Here is a 21103-nt window from a genome sequence, read left to right as displayed (position 1 = left end):
AAGACGGCTCGGGGGTTAAGAGCAAGGGCTGCTCTGCAGAGAACCTGGTTCAATTCCCAGCTCCTGCATGGATGGCCGCTCACGGTTGTAACTTCAATCCCAGAGAATCTGACGCCCTCTTCTGGCCTCCTCAGGTACCAGGTACACAAATAGTATTCAGACAAAAAACACCCATACACATAAAACAAATCTAAAATTTTTACAAAGTGACCCCGGGACTTTAGAAAGACCTGTGACAGGGTTTCTTTCGTTTTGGAGAGTTTCCTATGTAGACCAGGCTGGCTTTGAATTCGCATCGACCCACCTGCCTCTGCATTCAGAATCTTGGGGATTAAAGGTTGGATTCAAGATTTGCACACTATGCTGTTTGTTTGTTTTGGTTTGGTTTAGTCCTGTCCTGTAGCCCAGACTAGCCTCCAATTCAATTGTGTAGCTAAGATGACCCTCCTCGCCTCTATCTCTAGAGTGCTGGGATCACAAGTGTGCATCTTTTGCCAAAATCCCTTCTCAAGGGAGGATTAGGCAACACCTGTCCCTTTTCCCAAGGTCCCTGTGGGAAACCACAGTACAATTCCACCAACGTTCACTCTGGGGAACCAGTTAGTTTACCAGGCTTACTTAGATAGCATAGGTGTGGGTGCTCCTCCCCCAAGAGTCTTACCCAGCAGGGACGATGACTCTCCTCTAGTTGCATAGACGGAGCCCCTTCCCCACCTTCCCTAGCCTATAAATGCTAACCTTCCCCCACCCCCCCACCCCCGGCCACCACGTGCTATGCTGGCCAACGAGGGCCGCATGGAGTACAAGCAGTAAAGTGAGGCTGGATACTCAGGTGAGGGTCCTGTCACCCTCCTGATCCCTCTGTGAGTTAAGAAACAGTTAAGAACCCACGTGGGATGATCCTTGGCAAGAAGGCACAGCTGAACTCAGTTGGTCGGCCCCAACTGTTCCATAGAATAGCACCACCACACCTGATTTTATACCAGGCGGGGATCGAACCCAGGGCTCTGTGCCTGCTAGGCAAGCCCTCTACCAACTGGGCTATGTCGCTACCCCAGGGTCACTATTTTTGGTGTCTACCCTCCAGCCTCAGTTCCCAAAGGTCTGGGTTCTACACACGTTCTGTGACTCCACAGAGCTCCCCACCCAGCCACACAGCTGGGATTCTCATTTATTGTGAGAAACAGTCTGATATGCACTGCCTAGCTCAGCCTGGCTTTATTATTATTATTATTATTATTATTATTATTATTATTATTATTATATCAGGCTGTGTTGGCTTCATATTTGCATTCCTCCTGCCCCTGCCTTGTGAGAGCTGACAGGTATTCATTACCACCCCAGGTCGGGTGGAGTTTGTTAGACTCTAGAGACTGAATCCACTATCTCACACACCAGGCAAGCACTACCACTGAACTGTACGCCCCCAGGCTCCCTCCCTCTTCTTTTTTAAGGTAGGGACTTTTGTATGTTGCCCAGGCTGGCCTTGAACTCCTGAGCTTAAGTGACCATCTTGCTTCAGCTTCCTGATGGGGCTACCCTGCCAAGCCTGACTTTGTTGTTGAGACAGGGCCTCACTATGTAGCCATAGCTGTTCTGGAACTCCCTATGTAGACTAGCTGGCCTCAAACTCAAAGATCTGCCTGGACCTGCATCCTGAGTCCTGGGACTAAAAATACGTGCTATCATACCCATCTGATTGATTGATTTTTGTTTTTCGAGGCAGGGTTTCTCTGTGTAGTTTTAGTGCCTGTCCTGGATCTCACTCTGTAGACCAGGCTGGCCTCAAACTCACAGAGATCCTCCTGGCTCTGCCTCCTAAATGCTAGGACTAAAGGTGTGAGCCCCCATGCCCAGTTTAACATTTTTAAAAATTAATTAATTTTTAGATTTATTTCCTTTTTAATATGTGTGTGTGCTTTGCATGCATATCTCTATGTGCGTCACATATGTGTCTGGTGCCCATGGAGGTCAGAAGAGGGTATCAGATCTCCTGGAACTGAAGTTTTATTGACGGTTGTGATCCACCATGTGGATGTGGGAATTGAACTTGGCCCCTCTGCAAGAGCAGCCAGTACTCTTTACTGCTAAGCCCTCTCTCAGCCCCTAACATTTTTTTTCCCCCACTCTCCTGGGTCTAGTTGGGGAAGAACTGAATCTTCTGTGTCTGATTTTTTTTCCCTTAGAATGGTCCCTACATGCCAATTCTTCCATTCTTCCTTCAATGCCAGCGCACCACAGATGGAATCCAAGCCCTCAGACAGACCCAGCCCGCCTGCACCTCAGTCTAGTGCAGAGAGAAGTCACACTGACTGTAGTGGACGGCTCTTTGAGCCATACCCTGAAGCATTGCCCCTAGTAACAGTTACACCTGCCTACGACCTTGAGGTACCTGCCCCAGGGGTGTGGCCGCTGGGGGACCCTTAAGACCTGGGATGCACATATGCAGTGCTCTTGGCTACCACATGGTTTGGACGCTGAGATCTTGGACCAAGCTGTTCAGTGTGGGACATAGCTCAGCCTTCCCAGACCCTACGATAAATCTCCCATCTCCCGTGGTTGTGAGTTGATCCTTAAGCTGATTCCGTGTGTTGCTAGTGACTTAATCACATTACTTGACAATCAAGAGAGCAAGTCTGCTCTCTCCAGGGGTTCAAATACAGGGTGGCAGAGGCTGATGCGTAAGGGGAGTATTTGTACCCCATAGCCAGTTGCTAACCCAAGAAGCATTTATAGCTGGCTGTTGGTGGTACATGCCTCTAATTCCAGTACTTAGGATGTGGATGCACAAGGATCAGGAGTTCAAGGCCAGCTAAGACTATATACATGACTTCCTGTCTCAAAAACAAAACAAGACTAAGGGGCTGAAAAGATGGCTAAGAGCACTGGCCGCTCCTCCGGAGGTCACGGGTTCTGCTCCCAGCACCCACATGGCAGCTCACAACCATCCTAACTCCAGTTCCAGGGGATCCAACAACCTCTTCTGATTTCCATGGTGTGTGTGTGTGTGTGTGTGTGTGTGTGTGTGTGTGTGTGTGTGTGTGCGCGCTCACACTTGAAGACAAAACATCCTTGAAGACAAAACATTCATACACACCGGGTGGTGGTGGTGCAAGCCTTTAATCTCAGCACTCAGGAGGCAGAGGCAGGCTGATCTCTGAACTCAAGGCCCGCCTGGTCTACAGAGTGAGTTCCAAGACTACACAGAGAAACCCTGTCTTGAAACAAACAAACAAACAAATATATTCATACAAAATTAAATGTTTTTTAAGGCATTGGTGGGAGCCCAGGGCTTTCCCTCTTGAATGCACCTTCCCTGGGCTGTGCAGAAAGGCTGGGTCTCTGGACCCTATAACCTGCTTGTCTCCCAGGAGGCCCTGCTGGCTTCATCCTGGCTGCTTAGGGCCCCCCATTCCTTGTCTGTGACACTGAGCATCACTGACGACTGGTATACCTGGGAGAGCCATGTCTGGGAGTCCAGGATGCTCAGGAGGCTGTGGGGCTGGCCCACCAGGAGGTCCAGGCAGGACTCCCTCGGAGGCTGGGGAATGGGTGCCCAGCTCAGCATCTCCCGCTGGCACTCCTCCTAGAAAGAACCAGTTTTTGGTAACTCACAGCCCACGTCTTTTGGGTCAGGGAGCGATCGCAGAGCCGACAAGGAGATTCCCCTCCTCGTACTCATGTAAAGGGAGGTTGAGAAGGACTGACCCTCCCCACCCACCAGGAAAGGGGGCTTTGGGGTGACCTCTGTGCTGGGCAGTGCTCTCATCTGCGCCCCGCTCCCTACCTCCTCCTGGGCCAGCAGCCTCTGGCTGCAGAAGAACCGCAGGCGCTCGCTGGCCAGGTTGCTGCACAGCTGCTCTAAGCCGTTCACCCGCAGCGCCTGGGGTGGGTGAAGACGGGATCGGCACTGGAGGTGGGGGCAGGGAGAGTGGAGACCCCTCCCTTCTCTCCAGGGCTCTAGAGTGGTGCCCGGAGCTGAGACTGCAGGGACAAGTCTAAAGGACATGGTGCAGCCTATAGGCCACCGTAGACCAGCCCCGGCTGTATATCATCAGCCCTCCCTCCAGCTCTCCACGCTCCCGCCCTCTGCTCCAATGGCGCAGTGAGCCTCTGGAGCTCTGATCACAGCATCCTGAGAGGCTCTGGAGGGTGCATCTTCCCACTATCTATCTTAGTGGCTCTCAGAATCCGCCTGGTGGCCACCTCCAGGAAGCCTTCTAGTCTTCCTCCCCTGCTTTCCTCTGCAGCCTCAGCATGCAGGCTCAAGCCCAGCAGGGCACTTACTACCTTTGCACAGCTATGCACACCCACTACCTTCGAACAGCTGTGCACACCTGCAAACACACCAGAACACACGTGCATGCAACCCTTCCCATCCAGGGCAGAAGTGGTCACCAAGGACATTCTAAGGAAGGCAGGACACACAGGGCAGTGAACAGTGCCCATCCAGGAACTGGGGTTGGCCTATCTCCTTTCTCCAAGCCCCATTATTGCTGGCCCCTCCCCATGACTCAAGGAGGCGACTCTTGAGGCAAGGAGTGCACAGCTGGGACAGTTCTGGAAGATTGGAAAGGGTCTACTTCCTTCCTCCTTGGTATGTGGGAGGTGAGGTTGCGGACAGGCCCAGCCCGAGGTGGCCATGCAGGACGAAACTCTCCAGAAGCGGTGCCAGAACAGGACAGAGCGGGACAGGATTCTATCTGTAGAGAGCTACCATTGCCTACTTTACTGCTGGGGGCCTCAGAAGGGTTAATTAGCTGTGTGAGGCCACACAGCCAGCAGGGGAAGGTGAGGCAGAGTGCCCTGGGGCTTGAGGTGGGCTCCAGCCCCTCCCAGAGGGAATCCAGGAGGGTTCCCAGCCCCGGCTGGGAAAGGTACATGTGGAGGACCACCATCCTCCCAGGAACATGCAGATGGAGATAAGTGGACCGAGAGCCCCAAGATTCTCTGCCAGCCTCAACCAGACTCTAAAGACCCAAGAGGCAGGACCTGTTCCCTTTCCATCCTGGTGCCTCCTCATCCCCACTGAGGGACACTCAAGGATTCCACTCAGTCACCCCAGAAGAAGCCGGCAAAGGCACAGGTCAGATAGGAAAACAGTATAGAGAGGGAAAGGATGGGAATCTGTACAAGACACACAAGTCCTCAGCACTAAGAGACTTATCGGCCCCCGAGGGACAAAGGACAAGGAATAAGAGACAAAGACAGGAGACAGAGGACAAAGGAGAAGAGGAAAGGAACAGGGAGGAGGGAGGGATATCTGCCCAGGAGGGACAAAGGACTGTCTCTGGATAGAGAGGAAGCAGACGTGGCCCAGTGGCAAATGGCAGTTTATAAAGATGAAGGGGATACCCCATGTTAGGACGAGTTGGTTTGTTTTAATTGGGTATGCTAATTTGGTGAGTCAAAAGGGGGTTTTGATTGATGGACTTCAATACTTTGATTGCTGGGCCTTGGCAGTCAGCCTCAGGAGGAGGAAGTGGCCAAATAAGAGAACTGACCTTGGTGGCTAGCTTAAGGAGTGTAATCTAAAGGTTTTTAACAAGGGGGAGGTTAAAGGGCAAAACCTCGGCCCTCCGGGGAGGAGCTGGAATGAGATGGGCACCACCTGCCTGCTCCTCCCCCCCAAAGGGTGACCTCAAAGCCATAGGCGTCCACGACAGTGATGGTGCCCACACTGTCTGCCTCCCTTGGTGGAGCCAACCTCACGTTGATCTGCTTCAGAAGCCAGTTGAAGAGCCTTGTGTACAGAGTCTTGGCCAGGGCGTCCCTGCAGACACCGTAAGTGAGCCTTGCCCAGCAGAGTGCCACACCTGGCTCCCCTCTCTCCCCTCTCTGATCCCCAGGGTTACCTGGCATCAATAGCACTTTCCACCGGCAGAGATCTGGAGACGCGGCCATAGGGCGTGTCCTGGAGACCAGAGACATGCTCAGGATGTCAGGCCCATACCCACAGGTGCTTCAGGTTGCTCCTCCCACCTCCCAGCACCCTTTGGCTCACCATGACCCTCTTGGTGACTGCCCCTTCTAGGCGATCTGGTGGCACCTGTAGCAGCCGGGCTGCCAAGTGAATCTCAGCCCAGCTGGACACAGCAGCCACCTCTTGGGACTCCCGCTAGACAGAGGGGGAGGGGACGGAAAGAGCTTTGCTTGTGTGATGGCAATAGTGTCCAGGCATGGCCTTGCTTTATCTAGCCAGCTGCCGGTTCTTTAAGGGCCGACAGCAGCCCACAGTGGTGGTGCACACCTTTAATCTCAGCACTTGGGAGGCAGAGGCAGGTGGATCTCCGTGAGTCTTAGGCCAGCTTGGGCTACAGAGTAAAATTCTGTCTCAAAATAAATAAAGAGCCAACAGCACACAAGGCACTCTGGACTGCAGTGAGCCAGGCTCCGGGCAGGGCTGAAGGCCCTGAGTGTGAGCCCCGACTCTCTCTTCGTGGCTGGGCAGTCCTTTTCTCTTTCTCACTCTCTGCTGCCTTATTGCTAGAGGGAAAACAATACCCCCTGGGACACAGCTGTTGACATGAGAATTAAGTTTCTTTTAAAAAGTGTCAAGGGGGGCTGGAGAGATGGCTCAGCGGTTAAGAGCACTGGCTGCTCATCCAGAGGTCCTGAGTTCAATTTCCAGCAACCACATGGTGGCTTCATCCATAATGAGGTCTGGTGCCCTCTTCTGGCCTGTCCTTGAAGGTGACAGCTGAGTACCAAGAGGCACACAGTGGCTTGTCATTGCCACTGCCCATCCTGTGTGCTCACTGGTCCTGCCCACAGGGAAGCCCACCTCTGAAGAAGAGAAGCAGATGTTCCCCAGATGCAGGATGGTGGCCAGCACAGCCCAGACTTCAGTCAGCTCCTCTGCGCACAAGCCCAGCACCCGCAGGGCCTCCACCAGCCCTTTGAAGTCCTGGGCATCCTCTTTGCCCCGGAGCCTGCAGGCTCTGCCCTGTAGAGTACAGCAGGTTTGTGGTGGGGCAGCTCCTGGCATCCCCACAGCATCCTGAAAGCCCTGGCTGAGCCCCTTGTCTGGGCGCACCATCCATGAGAGCCTCGCCCCTACCTGGTTGAGGTAGTAGTAGGCCTCAGGTCCCTGCAGAGAGAGCTGCTCACGTTCTATGGGGTCCAATCCTGCCAGCAGCTCATAAAAAACATGGAAGCCTCGCTCAGCCTGGGCCTTGGAGAGAGAAACTTGCTTAGGGGTGGAGCAGGGCTTGAGGGCTGTGGTTCCTCCTCCTTCCAACTTTCGGAGTCAGAGAAGGGTGGGCAGGAGGTGGGTCCTTACCTGAAACACTACTCTGGAGGTCTCAAGCAGATAGTGGGACACAGAGGCTCCTACGGTGACTCCCCTGTGGGTAAAAGAGACAGGGTGGCATACCCAGGGGCATTTTGCAGAAGGGGCCATCCGGGGGCTGAGGCCAAAGGCAGGAAGTATCCGAGAGCCCAAGAAGAGTAACCCATCTCACTGTCCCTGTGCCCACGGGACCTCCACTCACTGCTGCAGGCAGAGGCATAGCTCCTGGCCAAAGCGGCTGGCATTGGCATTGAGGATGGTCTTGGCGTGGCCAAAGCTGCTGAGCACGGGCAGTATGTCCTTTAGCTGCGTGAGGGTTGGGACACTCAGGTATACCTAAGATGGCATAGCACCCACTACCCACTGAGAGTCTACTATACTGTTGGCTGTGTGCACCTGCGTGGGGTCAGTCCTATCAGAAACACCACCACCCCCCCCCAAAAAAAATTAAAAGGGCAGGGCTGGGGGTGTAGCTCAATTTGTAGAGTGCTCCTCTAACATCCACAAGGCTCTGGGCTCAGTCCCTAGCACCACATAAAACTGGGTGTGGTGGTGCACTCAAGAGGTGCATGCAGGAGAATCAGAAGTTCAAGGTCATGCTCAGCTACATAGGAAATTCTAGGCCATCCTGGGCTACCTGAGACCCCATTAAAAAAAAAAAAAAAAAGAGTCAGGCATGGTGGCTCGTGTCTTTAATCCCAGCACTCTGTAGGTAGAAGCAGGTGGGTCTCTGAGTTTGAGGCCAGCCTGGTCTACAGATTGAGTTCCAGGACAGCCAGGACTATACAGAAACCATGTCTTGAAAAAACTAAAAGCAAAAAGGAAAGCAAAACCAAATTAACAAAAAACTACCACCAATAGCAAAAAACAATAAAAAATAAAGTAAAAAGGCCCAACCCTACTGCCTGCATCAGGGAAATCTTGGGGCTGACCCATGAAAAGCCAGGCATGGAGAAATGGCCTGAGAGATGACCAGCTGCCTCCAGCCAGCCCTCACCTGAGCCCCTCTGGCCTCTGTCTGCTTCTGCCCCAGGCTGCTTAGAAGCTCCACGATCTTCTTGGCAGTCTCCGTCTTCCCTGAGCCACTGTGCCCCCTGCAGGAGGGAGGAGCTAAGGATGGGAGGGAGCACCCTGGGCTGCCCCACTGGGCCCAGGAAGTGCCTCCATAGAGAAGTGACAAAGAGATGAGACCTGATTCACAGAGACCAAGCAGTGCTACACAGGGCCACTCAGGCTGGCCTCAGGACAGTCCCGAGGGTGTCGCCCTGAATTGCTACCCAGCAGTGCACAGGACCAATAGTTAGGGTGGTGTGTGGGTTCAGGCAAACAAGGCAGTCATGACTCACCCTAGGAGGATGCAGGGGTCCTGTCCAGAGCTCTGAGACAGGCTATAGGCTGCTGCCCCGATGGCAAAGATGTGTCTGGGGAGAAGGACACCAGAGTAATTAGACAGTGCCAGAGATGGTTGTCTGGGGCCTCTAGGAATAGGTGATGCGCCCACAGGCCCTGGAACTCCCTCAGTAAGACATATATGCAGGGAGTCGCGTACAGGGCAAAGGGGCAAAGTCACCTACGGAGTGGTGTTCGGGGCCTTCCTGGGATGGTAGCTGGCCAAGATCTCAGGTGAGAAGAGAGGGAGTGCCTGGTGGGGGTTCAGAGCAAGCAAGAGGGGCCCCCCGAAAGTCTGGCAAAGGAAGCAGAGGCTCTTATGAGAAGGGGATACAAATGGGGAACTCCGAGGCACCCCAGACCGGCCGCTCACACATGCCTTGCGGGACCCCAGGTAGAGGAGCTTTACACTCAGTCTAGGGATAAGGAGAAGCCCCAGGGGTGCCCACAGAGGAGGAGACTCCAGCCACACCCCTTCTCTGTGGTCCCCTTACATAGATGCGGCCCAGGTGGAACCTCTTCTTGAGGCACAGCAGCACAGAGCTGTCACACACCAGCCTGTGGGGACAGCAGGACAAGGGTGAAGTTGCTGAGAGCCGGTCCTGGCTAGCCCTGCCACGTTAGGGAAACCCTGGGCAAGCTATGCAACTTTCAGCCAGGCTCTTCAGTTGCTCTCCATCCCCTGGGGGTAGGGGTGAGGGGCTGCTGACCAAGAGAGATGCTCTCTGGGCCAGCCAGGAAAGGAAGTCCCTCTCCCGTCCCAGTGGCAGGCACAGGCCTGTAATTCCAAAGACTTGGGAGGCTAAGGCCAGAGTATCACAAGTTCAACTCTTGCCTGGGCAACCTGGTGAGATTTTTTTTAACAAATGAAAAGGTATAAACAGGGCGCATGTGGGGGTGGGGGTGGATGTGGGGGTGAGCAGAAAGATGGCTAAGAGGGTAAAAGCACTGCCCCAAAGCCTGATAACCCAAGTGTGATCCCCAGAAACGACAGGGTGGGAGAGAGTCAACTTCTGCAAGTTGTCCTCTGACATCTGCATGTATACTGTGACACTCAAGAGTTTGCCCCCCCCATTAAAAAAAAAAAGCGGCGGGGCTGGAGAGATGGCTCAGAGGTTAAGAACACTGGCTGTTCTTCCAGAGGTCCTGAGTTCAATTCCCAGCAACCACATGGTGGCTCACAACCATCTACAATAGATCTGGTGCCCTCTTCTGGCCTGTAGGCTGAACACTCACCACTCACTGTATACATGATAAATAAATAAAATCTTTAAAAAAAAAAAAAAAAAAAAAAAGCGGGATAGGGGGCTATATAGATCAGGACCGAATGCAGGAGATCCTAGGTTCAATCCACAGTAGGGGGGTGCTGGAGCTTTGGAAGGGGAACCTTTCACCCCAAACCTGCCTTTCTATGAGGCAAAAATCCCCTGTTGACTCAGTAAGGGTGCATACGATTTTCAAAGGTCCAAGGGCGAGATGGAGTGTGAGGAATTATGAGCCAGGGGTGGCTAATTCGGCACTATGCTCCTCACCGCAGCCGGGCGAGGTCCTCAACGTCTTCCAGGCCCTCTGGGAGACTCCTGGTCTTAGCACCGGGGAAGGGTGGCATCTCTAGGTCCTTCCGGATGCTCAGCTCCAGATCCCTTTCCAGCGCTGCCTCAGCGTCATCCTCTGGTTCCCACCGCTCCCTTGGGGACCTGCAAGGGCTATTCTGCCGTAGGCGGGTCTCCAAGGTAAGTTGAGGCAGCAGAGTATCAGCGCCAAGCCCAGGGTCTACGCAGGGAGTAGAGCCCTGCGCCCAGTGCACTGGAGTCTCAACTTCTGGGGTCTCTGGCTCTGCTTCGTTCCGGTTCTCTTCCGGTGAAGTTCCACTGGGGGCAGATGGGGAAAAAGAGGGAGTCTGGCGGGACCTGACCACCCCTTCTTCACTAGCCCCTTGCTCCTCCCTGTACTCTGCAGCCCCTGCAGGAGACGAAACGCGGCCTTCCCCAGTGGGGGCATCCGTGGATGCTCCTGAGGGGCCGCTGCACGACTCCTGCGCACTATGGATCCGGGGGAAGACCACCGCGAACTTTGGATCTGGAGCTGCATCCTCGATGGCTGATGCGCGGTCTGAGCCTGAGCTATTCAGCGCCTGCAGAGGGCTCGGACTGCCGCCAGGGGGAGCCCGCGGCGGTCCCCGGAGCACCGCCCGACAGGCCAGGCGTAAGGCCTGCCAGCGCCATGGCCCGGGTGCCCCGCCCCGCGCCTCGAGCGCCCTCTCGCGGCCGCGCTCCTCACGCTCCTGCGGGCTAGCCCTGCGCGCATCGCCCCGACGTTGCTCCACCCGCAGTCGCAGCCAGCGCAGGAGGCCAAGGGCCCGCGCCACACGCTGCAGCCGCGCCTTGAGGCTCCCGTGGAGGCCACTCGCAACCTGGGGAGACGTGCCAGCCGGGGCCCTCGTGCGCAGCTTGCGGAGCACCACGAGTGCAGCCAGCGGCGCCGGGTCCCGGGGTCGTCGGTCCCCTGCACCTGCTCCCTCTCTGGCTCCCGTGTCACTCTCGCTCACAACCACCGGCACCTTCCCCGCCACCTCTGCGACCTGGAGGCGCTGAGCCCTGGGGGCCTCCGCCTTCTCAGGCTCAGTGCCTTGCAGCTCAGCCTTTGGCTGCGCCCCAACGTCACTGGTGTCTGCGATCACTTTGGAGTCCTGAGGACCCTGAGAGCCCCTGGGGGCGCTTGCGCAGCTATTCTCGAGAGAGCTGGAGACAGCAGCTTCCCTGGCCAGCTCTGTCTCCTGGGACTCAGGGATGCGGCTTGAGGTTCCTGGGGTCTTCCGTGGGCGACGTCTGTGCCCGGACCACCCGGGACTCGAGTCTGTATCTGTCCGGGAATCATCACTCACTCCCTGAGTCCTTGTCCCCGACGGCCCTTCCCTGCTCTGGAGCTCCAAGGCATGTCCACCATTGCCATGATGGTTGCTGCCAGTTGACTCGGGTCTTCTGGTAAGGGCGCCTTCTGAGCTCGTGTCAGAAGTCTTGGTCTTGATTGGCCGCTCCGAGGCTCCACCACCCTGGCTGCTGCTGTCCAGGGCCTCGTGGTGTTCACTGTCCAGGCACGAGCTGCCACCATCCCCGCCCGACGTGTCCCCATCCCTGCCAGAAGTCTCTCGGTGGCCTCGTGGAGCCGATGGTCCCTGCTCCTTTCTTCTGCGGCGGCCGCGCTTGACCGTCCACTCTTCTTCCCCGGGGAGTCTCTGTTCCTCGGGGAGCTCCCCATGACTGTCCCCGGGCTCACGGCTCCCCGTGGACCTGTGACCCCGACCCTGAGAGCTGCCCTGCCTCTCCCGGGTCTCCAGTGATGCCCCAGTCCCTGCACCTCTGCAGCGGTGGTTCCCCTCTTCGGTGGGCTTCCTGCGGCCTCCAGTGGTCCCCTTGCCTTTGGTGGCGTCAGGGTCCTTAGCGGGCTTGGTCTTGTGGCCTTTGGCGCGGGCAAGCCTGCGACCCCGGCTAGGGGCGCTGTCAGCGCTGGCGGACCCCGACTCCTGCTCCGCTGAGGCTGGCCTCCCGGGTCGAGCCCGGCGCTGGGGCGCTTTGCCCTTGCTTCCGCCCATAATTGCCTTACCAATTAACGCCTTGCTCCTTTTGCCTTCTGATCGGACTGTCCACGGTTGCCTGAGGTCTCCGCTGCTGGACACAGTCTTCTCCGGCGAGGTTATGGGCTCAATCTATGCCGAGTCTCCCCTCTTAAGGCAGCAGCATCAATAATGTAGGCGGCAGCGGGTCCTGACCCCCTTGGTCAACAATGGATTGGAGGCAGTGGAAAGAGGAGACGCTGCAGCTGTGGACAAAGGCCGTGGACAGGGCATCGGCGCCAGGACTCCCTGCCATTCAGATCAGCCTGGCACCAGGCCAGACTGAGGGCCCCAGGCTCTGCACTTCAGCCTCACTCCCTGTCTGCCAAGAGCGGCAGAGGAAAGCGCTTCTACCCGGGGCCTTCCAGGAGGCTGGGACCATGGCTATGGGACTATGCAGGGGACACTCGGGAGTTCCATTCTTTTCTATTGTGAAATACAATCTACTGAAAAGTGCATACGATAGGAGTATGCACCTCGAACCCGGGTAAAACCTGTGCACCCCTCTGGAGTTCTGAAACAGAACTACATAGAAGTCAAATCTCAGGCTCCTAGAAGAGCAGCCAGTGCTCTCAAGCCGTGTCATCAACCTCAAAGGCAACTTACACAAGTGGAAACTTACTTAGCTCACAGATTTTTGTGAATTTTTTTTTTCATCGTGGAGGTGGAATCCAGGGCTCCCCCTGTGGGTTCCAGACAAGTCCTCTGCTAACTAAGCTGCTTTTGTTCACTCAACAGTTTACCTTGAAGGTTTTTTTGTTTTGCTTTTAAGATTTAATTTATTATTGTGATCCGTCTGCATGTATCCCTGCAGGCCAGAAGAGGGCACCAGATCTCGTTACAGATGGTTGTGAGTCACCATGTGACAACTTGGAATTGAACTCAGGACCTCTAGAAGAGCAGCCAGGGCTCTTAACCTCTGAGTCATCTCTCCAGCCCTACCTTAGAGGTTTTTATAACATGTTGAGAAGCCCAGAGGTGATGGTGAACGCCTTTAATCCCAGCAATGAGAGGCAGCAGGAGGATCTCTGTGAGTTTGAGGCCAGCCTGGTCTACATAATGAGTTCCAGGACAGCCCAGGCTACACAGAGAAACCCTGTCTTGAAAAACCAAAATAAACAAAAACAAAAACAAAAACAAAAAAACCCAAAACACAAGAAAACAAGCAACATCACCATGTGCCGACTTCCCTCCTCTTCCTCCCCAGTTGCTCAGCCTCCTGATGAATTAATGTTCTATAGTTTAACCAATTGATGATAGAGCTTTTAAAATTGTATTCATTTATACTTACCTGGCAGGGGAGACACCATGATCAAGCAGGTGGTTTTCCCAGGGCGAGGCTCACCCATTGCACTTGGGGTGTGTTGACCCCTGCGATTTCCCCAAATGTGGGAAACTCGACTGCAAAATTTATGGTAGTGGGGGACTGCGTGCGCACTCTCCCCTGTATTAAAAAAAAAATTGTATTCATTTATTGTGTGTGTGTGTGTGTGTGCACGGTGGCGCGTGCATGCATACCACAGTCCATGTGTGGGGTCAGAGGACAGGCAACATGCAGGACTCAGTTCCTTCCTTTTACCCAGTGGGTCCTGGGGTTAACCTAGGCTGTGAGTCTTGGAGGCCCTTTGATGGATGGCTTTTTAAACTTTTATTTGTATTTTATTTTTTCAGACAGGATCTTTCTACATAGCCCTGGCTATCCTGGAACTCACTGTGTAGACCAGGCTGACCCCGAACTAATTCAGAGATTGGCCTGCCTGGGCCTCCCAAGTGCTGGGATCAAAGGCATGCACACCACTGCCGAGCTACCCATAGATTTTTTTTTTATTAATGAAATTTATTCATTTATTTTACATCCCAACTGCAGTTTCCCTTCCCTCCCTCTCCTCCCATTCCCTCCCCCTGGATTTTTTTAAAAACTGAGTTGATGCTACCTCATCTCACCTTTTGCTTATGAGAGAGGTGGGGAGATGGATCAGTGGTTAAGAGCACTTGTTGCTCTTATGGTGGACCCAGGCTAGGTTTCCAGCACCCACGTGGTAGTTCAAAACCATCTGTAACTTCAGTTTCAGGAGAGCCAATGACCTCTTTTGACCTCTGAGGCCAGCAGGCACACACACAGCACACAAACATATGTGCAGGCAAAACACTCATCACATCAAGTAATCATCTTTTGCTTACGTTACAAACAGCACCGGGAAATAACTTCATCCAAGTAGAATTAACTCCCAGAGGAGACTTGCTGGACCATAGGCTGTGTGTATTTGTAATTCGGAGATTTCTAAATTTTCTTCCATAGAGGTTGTGCCAATTTACACTCACGAGGAGGAAGCAACTGTCCCAAAGGACCACAAGCTCATGGGCAACACCAGTGTGCCTGCAGACACAAGGCACATACCCGCTGCCAGCATTGTTATTTAAAGGGCTGTGCACCCAGTAAAAAGCAGAACGCTCACACAGCAGATTCTCACGCAGCAATGAGAGCCACATGGAAGAGTAACGGGGATGACTTGGGTAATCTTGTAAACAATGGTGCGTGAAAGCAGCCAGGCATGGAAGGGCAATCAGCACGGGATTCTATTGACAGACAGACAGACAGACAACCAAGACATGGGTCTGCAGCAGGACCCCAGGGTGCGCATGATGCTGTTCATAGAGATTTACCCTGTTGATGACCGTGACCCATATAGGATTACTATGATTTTCTAAAGATAACATGGAGAAAGAGTCCTGGACAACACCAGCAGGTCCCACCCAGGCATGGGCTTAAGTATGTCCTAGGCAGTTTTCAAAGTTTTGCTATGAACTCACCGAATCCTTGGGCAGGTACTACCCAGATGCACTCTGTGGATGAGACCTCAAAGGCACACAGCTTATGTTAAACTGAGACACCATCCCAGTCTGGCTCGAACCCCTGCTGGAGAATGGCTGTGAGGAACTGTCATCGCTGACCAACAGAACTCTAGTTCTTTGTTGACCTCTTTACAACATGTCCTGTGAGCTCTTGGGACAAACTCTTGAACAAATGGAAGGCTCTGTGCTCCCATGGACTTTCTGGTCCTCCTGGTGACCCAGAAGTAATACATATTATATTGGTAATGATTGTGTTTTTTAAGAAAAGATTTATCTTAGTTTTAATTATGTGTATATGTGTGTGGGTGTGTACATGTGAGCACAGGTACTCTCAGAGGCCAGAAGAGGGTGTCAGATCCCCTGGAACTGGAGTTAGAGATGGTTGTGAGCCACCATGTGGGTGCTGGGAATCAAACCCAGGGCCTCTGGAAGAGAGGCCAGTGCTCTCAACCACAGAGCCATCTCTCTAGCCCCAATATTTGTTTGGGGTTTTTTTGTCTGTATTTTTTAAAAATTTATTTATTTATTTTTTTATTATCAGCTTGATACAGTATAAATTCTTATCCTAATAGTGAAATGTTTCACTGAGGCTTGCCCAGTGATTGAGTAAAACCAAAACTTATTATAAGCCACAGTTATCCTAGGGTCCCCCCTGCTATGTAGCCTCCCTGGATCTGTGGGTTGCAGTCTGATTGTCCTTTGCTTTATATCTAGTATCCACTTATGAGTGAGAACATACCATGTTTGCCCTTCTAAGTCTGGGTTACCTCACTCAGGATGATATTTTCTAGTTCCATCCATTTGCCTGCAAATTTCATGCTGTCATTGTTTTTCTCTGCTGAGCAGTACTCCATTGTGTATATGTACCACATTTTCTTAATCCATTCTTCAGTTGACGGGCATCTTGGTTGTTTCCAGGTTCTGGCTATTATGAATGATGCTGCTATGAACATAGTTGAGCATGTAACTTTGTGGTATGATTGAGCATTCCTTGGGTATATGCCCAAGAGTGGTATGGCTGGGTGTTGAGGTAGATCGATTCCCAATTTTCTGAGAAACCACCACACTGATTTCCACAGTGGTTGTACAAGTTTGCACTCCCACCAACAGTGGAGGAGCGTTCCCTTTGCTCCGCATCCTCTCCAACATAGACTGTCATTAGTGTTTTTGATCATAGCCATTCTGACAGGTATAAGGTGGTATCTCAGAGTCATTTTGATTTGCATTTCTCTGATGATTAAGGATGTTGAGCATTTCCTTAAATGTCTTTCAGCCATTTGAGATTCTTCTTTTGAGAATTCTCTGTTTAGCTCTTTAGCCCATTTTTTTTTTTTTTTTTTTTTTTTTTTTTTTTTTTTTCCGAGATAGGGTTTCTCTGTGTAGCTTTGCACCTTTCCTGGAACTCACTTGGTAGCCCAGGCTGGCCTCGAACTCACAGAGATCCGCCTGGCTCTGCCTCCCGAGTGCTGGGATTAGAGGCGTGCGCCACCACCGCCTGGCTTTAGCCCATTTTTTAATTGTTCAGTATTTTGATGTCTAGTTTCTTGAGTTCTTTATATACTTTGGAGATCAGTCCTCTGTCAGATGTGGGCTTGGTGAAGATCTTTTCCCATTCTGTAGGCTGTCTTTTTGTCTTATTGACTGTGTCTTTTGCCCTACAAAAGCTTCTCAGTTTCAAGAGGTCCCATTTATCAATTGTTGCGCTCAGTGTCTGTGCTGCTGGTGTTATATTTAGGAAGTGATCTCCTGTGTCCATGCGTTCAAGAGTATTTCCTACTTTCTCTTCTATCAAGTTCAGTGTAACTGGATTTATGTTGAGGTCTTTGATCCACTTTAGCCCCCATGTTCTTTTACTTGAAAGTCTCACCCAGGACAAGACATTCTGCCTGGACCCTCCCAAGGAGAATGTTCAGATATAAGCATGGTTTAGAGTAGTGACTATCGTCCGGGATGGGCGACAACCATCTGGGGCATTCAGTTGCACCTCCTTGCAAAGCAGCATCCCTGATGTTTTTCTGTCAGCTTAGCGTCTGTACATGAATCTACTGACATTTTAATTATCGTCTGTAGCCCCAGAGCCCCACAGTCAACGCTCTGCTGGCCACTCAGGCCATGGCCTGGAGGGCCTTTCAGTCCCGCAACCGAGGAAGGTCCAGGGCTGTGATATGTAGGTTTAAACTAAGTCTCATTTTATTTACCAACAAAGACTTGGAAGTCATATGTGGAGGTGGAGGTGAAAATCTGTTAGATCAGAGAAGCTGAGAAGCAACTGGCTGACCTTCCTTTTTGGCTGGAGAAACAGCAAGAGACGTGTCTCTTCACTGGTCCCAAAACTAAAAGGAAGCGCCATACTCAAGTCCCTGCCCTTTTCTTCCTGTGTGTCTTCTCTATCCAAACTGCTGGCTTCTCTACGGCCAATTCCAGTCAACTAGTCTCTAGTTTCACCCCTGATGCAAGGAGGCTTGGAGTGTCACAGTACGATCAAAATTCCCACAACACATCCCAGCTGGGCTTGCCTGCAGTTTACATCCCATATAAAGGGCTGAGTGGGGCATTAAATTCTTGCCCAAGTATCCAATTGCCTCTACACCAACCAACTCTGCCTTAATTGGCCTGGGAGAGGAACCACTCCAGGGTCCCCACTAGAGTGGCGTCTATTGCTACAGGGAAGCTCTCATCCTTACTGGGTAAAGGCTTTTTAGGGGTGGCCTATGGGGTGAGGGGCACCCACACTTCTGTAGGTAACCCCTCACCTGTGCTCTGTAAGGAAGCCCAGTAATTCATTAGTAGGCCAGGGTGGACTTTGGCAGATCATGCCTCTGTTATTGGGACCTTAGAAGGAGGGACGGATGCTGTTTGCCCTCCCCACCACCACCACTGGAAGGCATTTTAGCAACATTTGGTGATTCAAATACTTAAAGAGGAGGTTCTCTGAGCATCTCTGAGCTGGAGATGGACTTAAAGCACTGAAAAACTTGTCCTCAGGCTGTTCCAGTGAAGACATAACAAGGTGTTTATTAAAAATTCTGTTTTACTCAGAGGCAGTTAAAATTTATAATTTAAAACCCAACCCACTACAAAAGGGGGGGTGGAGAATAAAAACTGTGCAACATTGACAAAAGAACAAGACAGACAGGGCCCAGGAGGGGCCGCCTGGGGTGGGGGCTCTCCTCTCCTGAGGTCAGGAGCAGCAACAGGGTGGTGACCAGGGCAGACCCTGGCCGGGCTCGGGCTGGAAAGGCCCTCAGTAGTGTGTGTTCATCTTACAGCCTGGATGCTGTCCCGTTCACTCTGCTGTGGAAGGACATGGGGAGGCAGTAGGTCAGGACCATCCTGGGCAGGACGGGGTGCCATAGTCACCCACCCTGAGCCCCAATGCCATCGGTGATTTCCTGTTGAGCCCAGGCAGGGTGGCGATTAGGGCTCTTCTTCCTGTCCCTCCCTGGGCAGCAGACCTTCCCCTCCCCTGGAGGCCACAGCCTACCTTCCCCATTGCTGAGGCTGCGTCCCACAGCCATGCGCTGAGAACGCCAATTGCTATAGCTCCTGAGGTGGCAAAGACGGGAAATCACCATTCATGGTAGCCTCATCCTCCACATCCCCACATTCTCCCAGCACTGTAGTGACTTACCCCCGGTCCCCTTCCAGCGTGCTCTGGATTTCGTTTAGGACCCCTGCTGGGTAGGAGAGACCCAGTGAGGCCTGCAGGGATAAGGCCAGACACTGTCTCTTTCACCAATGAGGTGCCAGACTGGCTTGTGCCCTGGCCCACAGAAAGCCCACGCCTGGCTTCCTCTGGCCTTCTAAGATTGCCCTGTACCCCAAGACATGCTTCCCCTCTGTCACGTGAGCCTCACCAACCCCCACACCGACTCACACTCGTCACTGAGCAGAGCGTGCTCCATCACGGGGCCAGGCTTCTTCTCTGGAAGGCAGAGTGGTCAGGGGGGCCTGTCCTGGGCCCTCTGCCCAGCCCTCTTCTTACAGGGGTTAAGGGAGTGAGTGCTGAGACCCCAGATGCAGGAAACTGTTCCTTCCGCTCCCGGTCGGTCTAAACACTTCCCTCTCGCTCACCCTCAGCCCCCTGACTCCCTTTACTCCAGTCTAGCCAGCTGTGTCCCAGGTGTGCCCCATGTAGCAGCCAGAGGCCTGTCTTACCTTCCCCATCACTTTGGCTTCTTGAGTTCCTGTGGAGGGGCAGACAGTGAGAGCTGGGGACTACTAGGCTCTGAAAATTCTGCTCCCGTGAGGAATGGGTGAGGCCAACCTGCCTGACCAGGTCTGAGCAGGAGAGGGGTCTGCACTGGCAGCTGGCAGATGCCACAGAAAGAGCAAGGCCGTGGAAAGGCCTCTGGGCCCTCATCCTCACCTGACTTGGCCCGAGGTCCTTTTGGGGCCCGTGCTGTTGCCGTTACTCGGGCGGCTGTGGTTCTTGGTGTTGGTTGAATCCACCAAACACCGGGGCTCAACCAGCCACTTGGTGGAGAGAGAAAAGCGCTCAAACTCTGAGGGTGATATCAGGTAGAAACCTGTGGAGAGGCAGAGAAGCCTTGAGTAAAGCCAGCCCAGGGCTCCTGGGTCCTGTGGCTGTGGCAGGGCCTCCCTCCCAGGGGGATGGGGACAGAGCCTCCTTCCTTGATGTTCTTCACTCAGGGCAGGCAGAGCCCCACATCTGAGCTGCTCCTGCCTCTCTCCCCCGACAGTGCCTGAGAGACCCTCTGAGCAGCCCCACCCTGCTCACCGAGGCCCCAGCCCAGGCCTGCACACCTTGGCCATATTTGGTGAAGACACAGGAGGCAATTCCACTGACGTCCTCCTTTCGGATGCAGCTGTATCGCGCCTGAGGCTTGAGCAGGGGCATGGAGACCACCTGGATGTCGCCCGAGTTGGTGAGCACCGCCAGGTGGTGCTCCCCGTAGTCCTCAGCCCTGCAGCTGCCAAAGTGAGCCACACCCACTCTTCGTACCCGTGAGCCCTCCAGGGCCGTCAGCTTCAGCTTCATCTTGGCACTCACCTTGGGCAGTGTGAATACCTGGGCACACATGGCAGAGGGGCATGAGTCACACCATAGCCGCCGGACTGTGGTTCTCCCATCCATACGACCATTGGGACCTTGTCCTTTAGCAGACACCTCACGGTGGACAACAAGCTCATCTGGGTCTTAATGCCCCTCAGCTCTCAGATGCAGATCTTGGGCCAGGAGGATGCAAGGCCCCCTGACATCTAGTTTGGGCATTCTGCGCCTCCCACAGACTCAGGTCCTGTCCCAGGGTGACCCTTTAGGTCTAAGGCTGACACACACAAGACCACCCCCTCTTGCCCCCCTTCTTTCCTGTGACCCTGAAGAACATACTCCAACTCCAAATGAGAACCTTAGTCCACTATCACTATTTGTGTTCAGGGGCATCCGGGGACCCTGCCATGTGGCACCTTGAACTGTTCCTCTGACACCACAAGCAACTGGTGGCTGCCTTGCATGTCCGGGCTCTTGGACAGGTCATGGGCCACTTCCAGGGGCTCGGGAAGGGGCACACTGTGTCCGTCAAGCACCAGGATGCCCACCACAGGCGCACGATGCATCAGCTGGATCTCCTTGGCTACAAGGGAGGCAGGTTGGGGAGGCAGCAGTTTGGGGACAGGGCTAAGACGGGTGGGCTTGGTGACACCACACCCACCAACCCAAGTTGGTCAGGCCCCCTGGGTTTCCCCGTTCACCGCTCACCCTGCTCAGCCCGGACTGGCTCATCCATTCTTCGCTCTGCAGGAGGCACACGCAGGGAAAAGGCATAGATGGTACCTCCATTGGTGCCAGCCCACAGTGAAGGGCAGTGGCGGGAGCCTGCCAAAAAATAAGGGCTTGGGTACCTAACCCAGGGCTCTGGGAGCCGAGGAGGGCTGGCAACCTCGGCTTCCACCCCAAGCCCTGCTACTGAAACCCTCAAGTCAAGCTGGCAAGC

At 53.6% G+C, this 21103-nt stretch overlaps 2 protein-coding genes and 1 non-coding gene across 3 annotated transcripts in view; 1 reads left to right on the top strand and 2 right to left on the bottom strand.

The window, feature by feature from the left end:
• Myo15b (myosin XVB) overlaps positions 1–12272 on the bottom strand; it is a 40920-nt gene extending 28648 nt beyond the window's left edge. The window contains 15 exon segments of the mRNA XM_059272126.1: positions 3455–3586; positions 3788–3883; positions 5641–5773; positions 5856–5914; positions 6005–6118; positions 6785–6946; positions 7061–7201; positions 7203–7261; positions 7264–7346; positions 7494–7597; positions 8289–8385; positions 8638–8712; positions 8866–8975; positions 9175–9238; positions 10213–12272. Coding sequence (XP_059128109.1) covers positions 3455–3586; positions 3788–3883; positions 5641–5773; positions 5856–5914; positions 6005–6118; positions 6785–6946; positions 7061–7201; positions 7203–7261; positions 7264–7346; positions 7494–7597; positions 8289–8385; positions 8638–8712; positions 8866–8975; positions 9175–9238; positions 10213–12272 — 3489 coding nt within the window.
• Positions 12273–13576: 1304 nt separating this feature from the next.
• Positions 13577–13740, top strand: LOC131918170 (U1 spliceosomal RNA). Its single transcript, XR_009380905.1, has one exon. It is a non-coding gene; the product is annotated as a U1 spliceosomal RNA (small nuclear RNA).
• Positions 13741–18135: 4395 nt separating this feature from the next.
• The window catches only part of Llgl2 (LLGL scribble cell polarity complex component 2), a 37685-nt gene continuing 34717 nt past the window's right edge, over positions 18136–21103 (bottom strand). Inside the window, 9 exon segments of the mRNA XM_059272123.1 lie at positions 18136–18440; positions 18631–18692; positions 18778–18820; positions 19024–19071; positions 19305–19333; positions 19516–19675; positions 19914–20178; positions 20577–20743; positions 20869–20985. Coding sequence (XP_059128106.1) covers positions 18433–18440; positions 18631–18692; positions 18778–18820; positions 19024–19071; positions 19305–19333; positions 19516–19675; positions 19914–20178; positions 20577–20743; positions 20869–20985 — 899 coding nt within the window. The 3' untranslated portion in view covers positions 18136–18432.

This window comes from Peromyscus eremicus, chromosome 8a, assembly GCF_949786415.1.
Source record: "Peromyscus eremicus chromosome 8a, PerEre_H2_v1, whole genome shotgun sequence".
NCBI classification, from domain to species: domain Eukaryota; kingdom Metazoa; phylum Chordata; class Mammalia; order Rodentia; family Cricetidae; genus Peromyscus; species Peromyscus eremicus.
This window is presented reverse-complemented; position numbering and strand designations above follow the sequence as displayed.